The following is a 12887-nucleotide window of genomic DNA, read 5'->3' as shown; positions in this document are numbered from 1 at the left end:
CCGGAATCTGGGTTGTAAGTCACAGCACTGACTTCCGCTGAGTGGAGTAGAGCTTATCAAAAGATGCAATTCGAGCTGTAACTTGGAACTGAGGCTCAGGAAAGGATACACTTAAGCCACAGCCATGAAGGAGTGGTTCTGATTAGAACAAATCACCTAGGGTGAGGAGGACTCTGGCCCTGGGTCCACCCTTACTAGACCCTGATACCCAAGACCGGATGTGATACCCAAGACCGGATGTGATACCCATGATCAGATGGCTGGGGACAGGAGCAAAGCTGTGTCCCAGCTCAGGGATGGAGAACCGGGAAGTAAACTGGTGGCTTTTTCTTGCATTTTTAATTTGAGTCACATAGCTCTCACCTCTACTCCTCCACAATGATTAAAAATGTTGGAGATTTCTCAGCACAGGATTCGAGCCCTGACGACCAAAATCAGTAATAAATGTTAACAGTGTGTGTTCGTGCTCTCATGGGGCTAGTGGAAAAATTGGAAATGACCACTGCTTTGAAATCCCTCTTTATTATTATGTCTCTCTGGACTAGATTTTCTTTCCTTCCGCAAATATATATTAAGAACTTAACATGCTAAAGGCGATGTGTTGGGTTCTGGTGGCATGAGGTGACAGAAGGATGTGGTTTCCCTGCGGGCCCTGTTGAGTGGTAGTAAAGAAGGACATTGAACAAGCAACCATGAGTAGAGTATGCAATTGCAAATGAATTAAAAATTTGATAAATCCCAAGAAGTAATTGCAATCAGTGAAACATTCTAATAAGAAGACCTAAATTCCATTTGTAAAATCCTTCCCTGAGCAGTGGCCTTTAAGCTTGGAAAAGCTAGAGAGACCAAAGAGAAATAACTAATTGGTTTTTTAAAAGAGCAAGAGTTTTCTACTAACTGCCCTTAGCATCCACATAGGGAGTCCCCTGAACCTGATACCTCACTGACAGGCAATAATCAATGGGTAAAACAATGAAGCCAGTCACAAAGGGAAAGAAAGAAGCAAAACCCAATGTCCCAAAGAAAGAGATGTTCATGCCGGAAGTCAAAGGATCACTTCACAGTTATCAAGGTAATTGGGTCGCCTTAACCATGTATTCAATGATGCCATCCATCGTGGATACCATCTAACTAGTGCCGGGCTGCAGCATGCAAAACCGAACAGAATGCGGCATTTGCCTGTACTGCATTCATTCTCTTGCAAAGAAAGAGAGATAAATATTTGGCTCGATATGACAGGTGCCACTGAAGACATAATACCAAACTCACTTGTGCCCTGCAGTGGGGAACATCAGCTATCCAGGGACAGCTAGGGGTGTTTAATAAGAGTGAGATGGACAGTCAGAGGAAGCCAGGGTCTTGATTAACTACAGGTCTGGACATCACATGATAATGTTTGGAAAACTGACGAGCCCTTCCTGACACTGTCTTCCAACCACAGCGCTATCCCTCATCAGATGAGCCGCAAGAGGTTTGCTGCACTGCGTGAATAATTTTACCAGCAGAAATGTAACAACTAAACATTCATTTTTCAGCATCTCAGTATCAAAACAGAAATTTAAGCTTAGCTGAGCACAGTAGAGTATGCCTATAATTCTAGTACCTGGGAGGTGGAGACAGGAGGATTGGGAGGTCAAGGCCAGTCTCAGCTATGTGGTGACTTTAAGGCTACTCTGGGCTATCTGGGATAGTGAAGGAAGGAAGGAAGGAAGGAAGGAAGGAAGGAAGGAAGGAAGGAAGGAAGGGAGGGAGGGAGGGAGGGAGGGAGGGAGGGAGGGAGGAAGGAAGGGAGGGAGGGAGGAAGGAAGAAAGGAAGGAAACTTGAAACCTACATAAGGGAAAATTAGTTGAGAATAAAGGATTTGGGGTGAGTGAAAAACAATTGAGTGTCCACAGCCAGAGGCCTAAGTGAGGTTGAGAATGCACAAGAAAATACAAGTCAGTTTTTCACTCCAATAGGTGAAATGTCTATAGTCCAGAGGCAAGAAAGGAGCTCAAAGGAGGTGAGAGCAAGTCCTGAAGTGGCCTTTCTGAGCTGAGTGCTAGAGATCAGGGCTGCATGAGAAAAACAACAGAGCCCTTTGCATGTGTGAGAAGCTACAAACCAGAAGCATGTTCCTCATTCATCAGGGTCTTAGCTATGTTCCCAGTGTCTGCTGCATGGGTTACAGCAGAGAGGAGGGCCGAGATGAAACACTGCTTACTGAGGCCTCAGGATTAGGATAAGTAACATGCAGTGTGCTACACAGCAAGAAGAGAAGGAATTAGATACCTCAGCAAAGCCAGGCCAATGAGCAACAAAACCCTGACCAGGATCCCCATCTGGCCCATGACGCTTTGAAGACCAACTCAGCACTCACAGGCATCTCTGAGAACAGAAGAGGAGGTCCTGGTGCTACTGAATTTACTTTTATTGGCCAATAATGAAGTTTGTTTCACAAGGTCAAATGTAGACAGAAAGGTGAGGTTATGTCGAGCCACAGAACCAGAGAGTGCATACAGATTGTGCATTTGTATGAATGATACATGTATGTATATGCAAGTACACACTACACTTCTGTTTGTAATCTGTGAAATTTTGGACTACTGTGAAAGTCAGAAAAACCATCATAAAAAGAGTAATGAAAGAAGCAGACAAGTTTATAGACAGATACCATTTTATAATTTGCTAGATGAAATCAGACCAAAAGAAAGCAGATCAAGATAATAACACAGAAAATGAGCTTATTTTGATGCTAACATCTTGGCCTGCAGCCTTGAAGCTACACACTTCTGGTGTTGTGGAGAGTAGAAGTTCTGAATGAGTAAGAAGCTGAGCAATCCTGAGTAGAGCTGAATGGAGGAAAGGACCTCTCGAGACAGAGGAAGGGCCCTGTGAGATTGTTTCTTTTTACTTCAGTAGAAATCGGTCGAAAACTGTGTCAGTGTATAATATCATGATGGAAAGCTGCACTGCTTTTCTTTCTAAATTTATTTTCATGTATGTGTGTGGACATTTTGCCTTCATGTATGTACAGTTGAAACATGTCTGGTGCCTAAGGAGGCAGAAGACGGTGTCAGAAGAGTTGTGGGCCACCATGTGAATGCTCGACACCAAACCAGGTTCCTCTGCAAGAGCAGTGTTTCCAACTGCTAAGCCATCTCTCCAAACCCAGATTTTAAACAGTGGTTACACAGTGAGGAAATGGACTCAAAGAATCTGGATGTCACAGAACAAAGATGGACTCAGCAAGTTGTTCTTACAGATTTGTCAATGTGTGCATGCATTTGTGTGTGTGTGTGTGTGTGTGTGTGTGTTGGTGTGTGTGTAACAATAATAATCAAAAAAGAGAGGATATCAACTTGAGAGTGAGGGGGACATGAGGGGATTGGAGAGAAAGGACATGGGAGGGGCTGGAGTGTAGAAAGGGAAGAGAGAAAGAATAATTATATCTTAATTACAATGTAAAAAAATCAATCAATTAATTACTTTTAAAAAGAAGCTAGGTGTCTAGTGCTAGGTTACAAACATGGCAATATTTGTGCTAGAATTCAAGCCCTTATCTCTTGCCAAATTCCGTATTTTTTTCCTTTTACTACAATATCTAAAGAACTGCCATCTGTGTTCTTTCACATTTACCGAAAGATACAATAGTCCTTTCAGGAACAATCTGTGATGAACTTCTTCAGTAAACAGTGTCAGTGTGGATGGTAGAATGTCCTTAAAGTGCCCACCAGAGTCCAAGCAAAATGGTACAGGCTGTGAAGTATTATGTGTCATGACAGATATATAGATATAGATATAGATATAGATATAGATATAGATATAGATATAGATATAGATATAGATATAGATATGTGTGTATGATAGATAGCTCAATTAGATAGATAGATAGATAGATAGATAGATAGATAGATAGATAGACAGACAGACAGACAGATAGATAGATAGATAGATAGATAGATAGATAGATAGATAGACAGATATTCCAATAGAGAAAATAAGCCCCTCTGAAACCATTATACTAATTTGGTAAATATTTGTGTGGTGAGAGTTAGGGAACAGAAGAGAGACTTAGAGAACAGAAGTTAGACAAGCCCTAACAAGGTTCAGAAGCACATAAAAAATCAGTAGGGATTCTAGGTTTTCCTGGTCCCAACAGTCCCTGTCCCTCTCACCCTTTGATGTTTTGACTGTTCAAAACAACATCTATAAAGTGACTGCAGTTACCTTGGTCAGTTTCACCTCAAGCACATGGCTGCTATGGATCCGACTGTCGAAATGAGCTACCTTTTTGGAAGAGGACTTCACCTTGGCGACGATCTTCGCATAAGAGAAAACAATCACGGCCGTTGGGAGCAGGAGGCAGAAGAAGAGGATGCTCAGGATGAACACCTGACCCCCACCTGAAGCCTGGGCCAACCACCAGTCCAGGGTGCACGAGGTTCCAAAGGGCTCAGGTGCATAGTCCCCCAGGCCCACCAGGGGCATGGTGGTCCAGAAGGAAGCATAAGCCCAGATGACTGCCAGGCAGATGTAGGCATGCTTTCTCTTCAGCCAGACCCCTGGAGGTGGAAAAAAGAGCATTACCCACATGGAACCTGCCCTACACCCATGTACCTCCCCTGGACATGTCAAATTCCATCTCCAAAGATTTATTCCACTGAATTCTGGGAGACGTGGACAGATAATTGAAGCCTGGGGGAGAGCGAAGTCAAGAGAGGGAAAGTTCCAGAGCTGGAGCCTTTGTCCAGGAGGATGCAATTTGAAGAGAATTCACAGGGACAGTTTTCTCTAGGCACCTAGGAGCTTCCGGAGAGGGAGAAGTGACACAGGGTGGAGTGGGTGGAGAAGCAGACAGCAGGAGGAGGAGAGGACGCTGAAGACAATGGAGGAGCTTGGGAAAACATCTCAAGAGTATGTTAGCCAGTGGTCCAAGCATTGAAAGGAGAGTCCTTCCCAGGAGGTGAGAAACCACAAAGGATTGGTTGTGTCTTTCAAACACCCTTACTCCTGAAAACTTTCCTGAGCCTACGCCCCTTCTTTGTCTATGAACTGGTTGAGTGAGTTTTGACCCTGACCCTGTGTGGTGATGCTGAGGAGGGTAACTGTGCTTGGAAATTGATGAAGATTTGTTGTTGTTGTTGTTGTTGTTGTTGTTGTTGTTGTTTATTTGTTATTCATGGGACGGCCAAGCACACACTGCCACGGTGGGAGAAATCTGATTAGGTTGTCACACATGCTGTGAGAGTAACTCTGAAGAAAAAAAAAAATGTCTTCCAGAAGGTTGAGGCATGTGGGGAAGCTCTGTGTATCAACCCCAGTTTCTGAAGCAAAAGAGAATTCCAAGAGGAAGAAACACTGCAGTAATTTAAAATGGTTTTTTAAAAGGTTGCAAAAGACCAGTGATCATTCCCCAAAGTGCAATACAGTACTAAGGCTGGGTCGGCAGCAGTCAGCCTGGGAGTTTTCTCTGCACCTCACCCATAGCCACATTGCAGGAGGCCAGGGGAGTGGCTCTTCGCTGCTTTGGTTGCACAGTAGCAGGGAAGAAATACAAAAACACACGGAGTGAAGCTAAGTGATTTCTTCCACATGCACCAGAGTCTGCTTCTGTTTAACTTGTTTCGAGCAAGTAAGAGTTAAGTCACTAAGACCACAATTCTTCTGAGGATGGTATGTCATGTCGCCTTTCTAAAGGCTCACCTTTCTTAACAGGAAGGGAAGTCGTGCTAACACATTGCTTATGGGTTTGTTGTCGGTTTCTTTATTTTCTGGCTTGTTTTGAGACAGTCTCTAGCCCAAGCTAGCCTCAAACAGGCTCTGTAGCTGAGGATGTCCTTGGACTTCTGACCCTCTGCCTCCATCCCCCAAGAACAGGAATTACAGATATATATTCCTACTGTGACTAGTTTGTGTGATGCTGGGGGTGGAATCCAGGGCATTGTGCATGCTAGGCCAGCACTCTACCAACTGAGCTATCTCCCCAGGCTTAAAGGTTTGGATGAAGTTTAAAGTAAATGAAATCATGTCAATTGTGCAAACTATAAACTTGAACATTAACGTGAACAGCTGCTCCTGTGTGCGAGTGTCTTGTCACTAAGAAAAAAACAGAATAAATTGTTTCTATGCTCGGTTGTCTACATTTTCTCAAATCTATGACATCATACATCATGAAGCACAAGACTTCCTCAAGCCCAACTCAAGAAGGGTAGCAATCAGGAAGCCACAAAGGTTTTGTCAGCTCTTGGTTATCCATTATAACGCATCAAACACTGGCAGAGATCATGGACATATATTCATAAGGATGTGCATAGGCATACGGATAAGCATTGATAGTGAGGGTTACTTAGTGAGATGCTTTCATACTTACATTCGAGTATGGTGAAAGGCTGTCAAGTACAGGAAGGAGTAGATTAGTAGATGGGTTCTGTGTTGCTCCAGAAGTCAGAACTAGGACCAATGGGTGGAGGTTACTGGGAGGCAGTTTTGTCTCAATATAAGGAATAACATTGTAACAACGAGAGCAGACCAATCAGAGAATGGGCTGCCTTGTGCAATAGTAAGCTCCCCGGCACTGGTCACTGGAATTACTCAAAAGGCCAAACAGTCATCTCTCAGGGATGACCATTTACAACATTTACATGGTGGGAAGGTCTGCATGTCCCCAAGTGACCTTTTAAATTTCAATATGCTAGAGAACACTGTGTGGAGGGTCCAATAGTGAATCAGATTAAATGATGAAATATCACAGAGGGTCAACCTTAGAAGAATCTACATAATATACACATTTCTCATAGAGCTTTTGCCGTGACATGATTCTGGTTATGGATAGAATAGCATCCTCTTTTTAGTTGATACAAAGTTTAAACTCAAGACGACATTTTAAAACAGAGATCAAGGTTTAGTACTCCTCAAATACTCCCAGGAAGTTGAACTTTCTATCTTCTTGTCTATAAAATCTATGATTTTATTACAAATAAGCTTGTTGTGCTTAAAAAAAAAAAAAAAAAAAAAAAAAAAGATAAGATTATGGTAAGAATTAGACTCTGGTGTCATCCAAACTGTATAATTTTATATTCTGACTCAGGCTGTTTCTATTGAAAGTTTCAGATGTTTATAAAAAGAGATGCAATTTTTTAATGGGTTTTGAATCATGAAAACATTTGCAGCTATACTCCTCCCGCCTCGTGCATAGTCTCCTCTATAGTCTCGGTACTATAAATGGTTGCCACATCTATGTGCTGGTGTCCTCTGTTCTATGGCCTTAGCCACTCCGCCTAACTGGCTGTCAGTCCAAACAGCTTTATGCAAAGGGAGTCAGAACTCCTTCCTGGGTAAGTCCAACTCTCAATATTAAAATTAAGTGCTCCCAAATTTTCTCCCTCTGGTTCAATAAACTCCCAGAATCCCCAGAACCAAAAGTATTAAAAGTTTAATTAGTAGACTAGTTCAATCTTGCAAATGCAGGGCTCTGAAAACCCCATCAGACCTGCCTCACCGGTTCCCTTAGTCAGCTGCTCTTCTACCTACCAATACCAAAAGAGACCAGCAGATCAGTCTTTCAGTGTGTGTGTCCTTTCAGGTAGGAACATCTGTGTGGCTCTCTAAACCTGGAGAACACTCTGGAATTCCCCATCTCTGAAAACACGGGGAACCTGAGTCCTAAGGGAGAATCACAGACAATTTTTCTTATAATTACAAAAGTGGAGTAGGTCATCAGCTAAATATCCCAGACCTGATCTCGTTCATGCATTTTGTTTTTGTTTTTGCTTTTTGCATGAGGAAATGTGGTAGACATTTCCATATTTTATACCAAATAAAAGTGAGACATTTAAAAGCTATAAGCATTATTATGAAAGTAGTACTAAAGGAAATATAAATTGATATGGGTCAAATAAAAATATATAGAAGAACAAGACAGGCTATGAATAGAAGTATCCTTGGTCACTGAAGTTATTAACAACCTTTATTTACTGTGAAGAATGTGTACAGTTCTAACATTCAAACCATCTAACTTTCACTATTAGGGAACAAGGAACCTTCCAACTTACCATAAGAGAGATAGCAGATCTTCAGATATCGGTCCAGGCTAACAGCAGTCATGGTAATAAGGCTTCCACAGCCAAAGAAAAATCCAGCCCATCCATACCAGCGGCAGCCAAACCAGCCAAACACCCAGCGATGGCAGAAGCAGGAGATGATGGTGAACGGCTTGCCTACAACTAAAGCACCAGGCAGTTGTCAAAGGAAGTTCCTTGCAGTTAAAACCTCTCTGCTTGCTCTGACTCACCTGGCCCTTCCTCCCCACAAACACATTTCGCGATGTGAGTATGCACATGTATCTATCCACTCATGCACACACACACACACACACACACACACACACACACACACTTCATTACACAGAACTGATGAATTAGTAAGATTGTGACAGTTCTTTGGTGGCCCACGACAACTAAACAATAAAACCCTGTTGTTGAAGACACAACAGATCTCGGTCGTAGACATAAAGTGATAAGACATGAAGTGATCAAGCTGGAACTGGGTTGAAAGTTTGCTTCACGCTAGATAGTCCTCATAGTGCTTAAAGGAGGTCTGCAGACTGCTGATAGACAATTATCCTCAGCAATCCTACTAAGTGTAGATGATATGTTCAATAATAATACCATGAGTCCACTTGTGCAATAATGAATAATGCCACAGCTGTTGTAGGCGTAACCAACTGTGTTCTGATTGGATTTGAAGCCTGCTCTGGAAGTAGAATTCACATCTGGAACTGTAAACCCAATCCAATGCTGATGGCTTGGGAAGCCCCAGGGATTGCAAAGACCTGCTAAAGAAGCACTGTTCACCTTCTAAAGAACTATAGTTTTGCCCATAGATTAATGCCCCTGTCAGCTCTGGCCAGAGAAATGTCATTTTGCTGTTAAGAATAGTGACTTCTGAGACAACTGGCAAAAGTGCTGAGAATAAATGACTGTTGAATGTCAGGCCATGACGTCTCTCTCTCTCTCTCTCTCTCTCTCTCTCTCTCTCTCTCTCTCTCACTGAGAACAACTCCAATGGAGCAGAAAGAAAGTAAGAGTGGCAGGAAGGGATGAGAAGGAGCATGAGATGCTGCCATTGTGACAAACTGTCTCACTGCTGAGCTCACTGCAGGTGTGACTACCTGCATGAGAGCTGTACTAGACTGTACTAGGCCTGTGAACACCCTGCCATGGGAGGGAAGGGGCTCATGGTTGTGCATCCCTCCCTGGAGATGATAGTTACTTAATGGTTGCTGAGGGAGGGAGAGGTATATCCTTCAATGGTGTACACTCATAAGGTGCTTGTACTTCTGTACGCAACGCTAATAAAAAAATCACTGAAACACACACAAAAAGGAAATGAAACTAGACAAGAGGCTCTTAGGGAAGGGGTAAGGTGTGGGAATGAGAGAGAATAACAGAGGAGTGAATATTATTAAAATATATTACATCCATGTATAAAAGTGTCATGTTATATTAATATATGCTAATAGAACCATTTGAAAAGCCCTTTCAAGTATTTAAAAATTGGAAGCTATTTCTTTCAAAGATCAAGTTTGAAATTACCCTGAAAAGTTTTCATTCCTTCCCAAGAGCCAAATAATTTTTGTAAAATAATTATTACTTTGCTTACTGTCATAACTGTCTCAAAGAGACTCACTTCAGGGAGTACAGGGACCCCAGGGAGCAATGACAGCAATGTAGTCACTTCTAATGTTTTATTAAAATGGTTAATTTCAAAGCTGAGCAAGAAGGACACTGTATTTACACTAAAATATTTGAGAGAAAATTTCTCATAAAGCACATTTTTTCTAAACTTCCTTCTTTGACTGCCCTCGCACTCCATTGTTTTGCTCCTATCTGAAAGTAGATATTCAAGCTTGAGTGTTCAACAAATGCTCCTGGGAACAAGGTTTTCCACAGTGCCCTTCAAGTGTCTATTCAATACACCAACCTTATTGGCTGACTTATAACATGGCCTCCAAAACTACCATACTCAGCCAGTCAAACAATACCCAAGAAATGATACCTACTATAGTCCTTCATGGTGAAAATTTAAGACACTTACAAACTTCCAGTTCAGAAAATATTTTGTGCCCAAATATATTGACCATGGACCCTTCTGATGGGACCAATTACTCCACAGATTAGGAAATGGGCCTCATCTAAGGAGGGAAGAAGAAGAACCTGAAATAAGATTCCTTTGCCTGCTCTTGGGACACTTTTCCCCCTGTTGGGTTTTCTTGTCCAACCTTGGTGTGAGGGCTTTTGCCTTTTCTTGCATTGTGTGTGTGTGTGTGTGTGTGTGTGTGTGTGTGTGTGTGTTTGGTTGTTGTCCCTTGAAAGCCTACTCTTATCTGAATGGAAATGGAGAGGGAGTGAATCTCTAGGAAAGGGGAGGTGCAGGGCAGGGGAGGGGGAGCTTGAGGGATGGGAAACTATAATCAGAATATATTATATGAGAAAAGAATCTATTTCAACAATAAAAAGAAACAATAGCCCTTAGACCAAGAAATATTGCAATTCAAGGAATTGTAAACTTCATGTGTGCAGTTCACTGGCTTTCTAAACCCCACTGTGCAGTTTCAAGAATGACACGTAATGAGAGCTTTCAACTCATCTGATTTCTATTGCTTCTGTTACTGTAATGTCGAAGATTTACAGAATAATGTTAAATACAAGTGATCATAATAGGCATCCATGTATTGACCAAATTTTAAAATAAATGTTTTTAAAGGTCTTGGTTGATGGTGAAATAAGTTGTTGGAATGTTTGCCTGGTGTACACATGGTTCTGGTTCAATCCTCAGTTCACACAGATCAGACATGGTGGCACTTCCCATAACTGATGCACTCTTGAAGTAGAGACTGAAGGACCAGGAGCTCAAGTCAGACTCTTCTACATAGTGAGTTTGCTGCCATACTGGGCCACATCAGATCCCAATTCAAAAGAAAAGGAAGAAAGGAAGGAAGGGAGAACAAAAGGAAGGAAAAAGGATGAAAGGAAGGAAAGAAGCTAGTTTTAATATTTTATTATTGAATGCTTTTTAATCAAAGGCATTCCTTTGTCACACTAGTTTGTTAAGTATTTCTAACCAGAAATACATCTTGTTTTTTTAAAAGCTCATGAAATTTTATGCACTGATCATGAGTTTCCCATTCTCATTGAACCTTTTAATACAATCACTCCTGCAGTGAGAGAGTGAACATGGTTTCTAACATCAGATGTAACTTCATACACTCAGAGATAAGCCCTGAAAAGGGGGATTTGGGGGAGGTATCTATGACTGTAGTGATTTGAATAGGAATGACCCCCATAGACTCGTGTTTAAACACTTAGCCCATAGGGAGTGACACTATTAGGAGGTGTGGCCTTTTTGGAGTAGATGCAGAGAAAGTGTGTCACTATGGAGGTGGGCTTTGAGGTCTCATACGTTCAAGCCATACCCAGTGTGACAGTTCACTTCCTGTTACCTCCAGATCAAGATGTAGGACTCTCAGCTCCTTCTCCAGCACCATGTCTACCTGTGTGCCACCATGTCCTACCATGATGATAATGGACTAAACCTCTGAAACTGTAAGCCAGCCCCAATTAAATGTTTTTCTTTATAAAAGTTGCCATGGTTATGGTGTCTTTTCACAGCAATAGAAATTCTAACTAAGACAATGGGGAAAGCCCTATTTTGAGAAACCATAGACATTATATACCTTGAATTCAGAATGAGAGACTAAAAGGCCACAGAGGTGTTAGTCTCACACATATTTTCTCAATTTTGAATTTATCTATGATATACATGTATGATAAAATGATATATAGATATAGATACATCTTCATTTTACTATTTCCTGTGGTTATTGTTAATGAATATAAAACAGAAATTCAGGTATTTCCAGGGAAATGAAAGGATTCAGGACATGAAGACTGGGAAGAATCTTGGAGTTGGGAGAAACTTTACCACTACAGGAATTCTCAAAAGCTCCTTCCTCTGGCTCCTCTGATAGCACACATATTTCTGTGTATGTATACATATATGCATTCATATGTGTATACGTGTGCCTTTGTGCACGGCTCAGTATGTGTGCATGTCTGCATGTACACAGGTATGTGGATGGGTGTGTGCAAGGCTGTACCATCTGTGTGTGCATGACTCTGTGTGGGTGAGGGGAAACTGAACACAGAGAGTCCAACCTCCTTTCAATCAGGAAAAAAATATCATCTTATTTATGGCCGTTTTATGACATTGTTTGATGTTTGAAAATGTTTAGGAACACAGGACTAGGTAGGAAGGATAACACCAGGAATGAGAGGGGTGAGGAGGAAGAGAGAAGTGGGGAGAGGAGGAGGATTAATGAAAGTATGGAGACAATCCTGTAAGAAAACGCATCACTTTGGGTACTATTTTTAAAAAGCTAACAAAAACTGTTTAGCAATAACTTCTTTAAGCTCTTAAATTTTTAGATTAAAACTAGATTTTCCATGTTCTCTTGTAATTTTTCTTCCTCTGTTCATTCTTTGTCTCACTTGTTCTGTTGAGTTATTGCTCATTCAAATGCAAGAGAGGCATTTTCATAAATGTAAAGTTCAAACGCAAGATATCTGTTAGTAAATACAAGTTTCGCCGTGTTTACAACCATGCCTGGAGAGCAGGGAGAGAGTATGACAGAATGACAGATAGGAATTACTGGGGTAAAGAAAAATGGAGTTCAGAGAAAGACAGAAAGCCTTGTTTTACATAGGGAGTGACATTTACGTACAGTCAGAACCAGTGGACTGAAGAGTCTTCTGGCAGAGAAGACAGTAAACTCCAAACTTGTAAAGAACCCCCTGGTGTGGAAGTGCCAAAACAGCAGAAAAGATAAACGTGGCCTACAGACCCA

At 41.6% G+C, this 12887-nt stretch overlaps 1 protein-coding gene across 1 annotated transcript in view; it reads right to left on the bottom strand.

Moving 5' to 3' along the window:
• The window catches only part of Opn5 (opsin 5), a 54620-nt gene that overhangs the window by 33835 nt on the left and 7898 nt on the right, over window positions 1-12887 (bottom strand). Inside the window, exons 3-4 of the mRNA XM_036168352.1 lie at window positions 8035-8205; window positions 4211-4545 (exon numbers count right to left, since the gene is read on the bottom strand). Coding sequence (XP_036024245.1) covers window positions 4211-4545; window positions 8035-8205 — 506 coding nt within the window. The remainder of the gene's footprint in view (window positions 1-4210; window positions 4546-8034; window positions 8206-12887) is intronic.

The sequence above is a fragment of the Onychomys torridus genome, chromosome 18, assembly GCF_903995425.1.
Source record: "Onychomys torridus chromosome 18, mOncTor1.1, whole genome shotgun sequence".
In the NCBI taxonomy this organism is placed as follows: Eukaryota; Metazoa; Chordata; class Mammalia; order Rodentia; family Cricetidae; genus Onychomys; species Onychomys torridus.
This window is presented reverse-complemented; position numbering and strand designations above follow the sequence as displayed.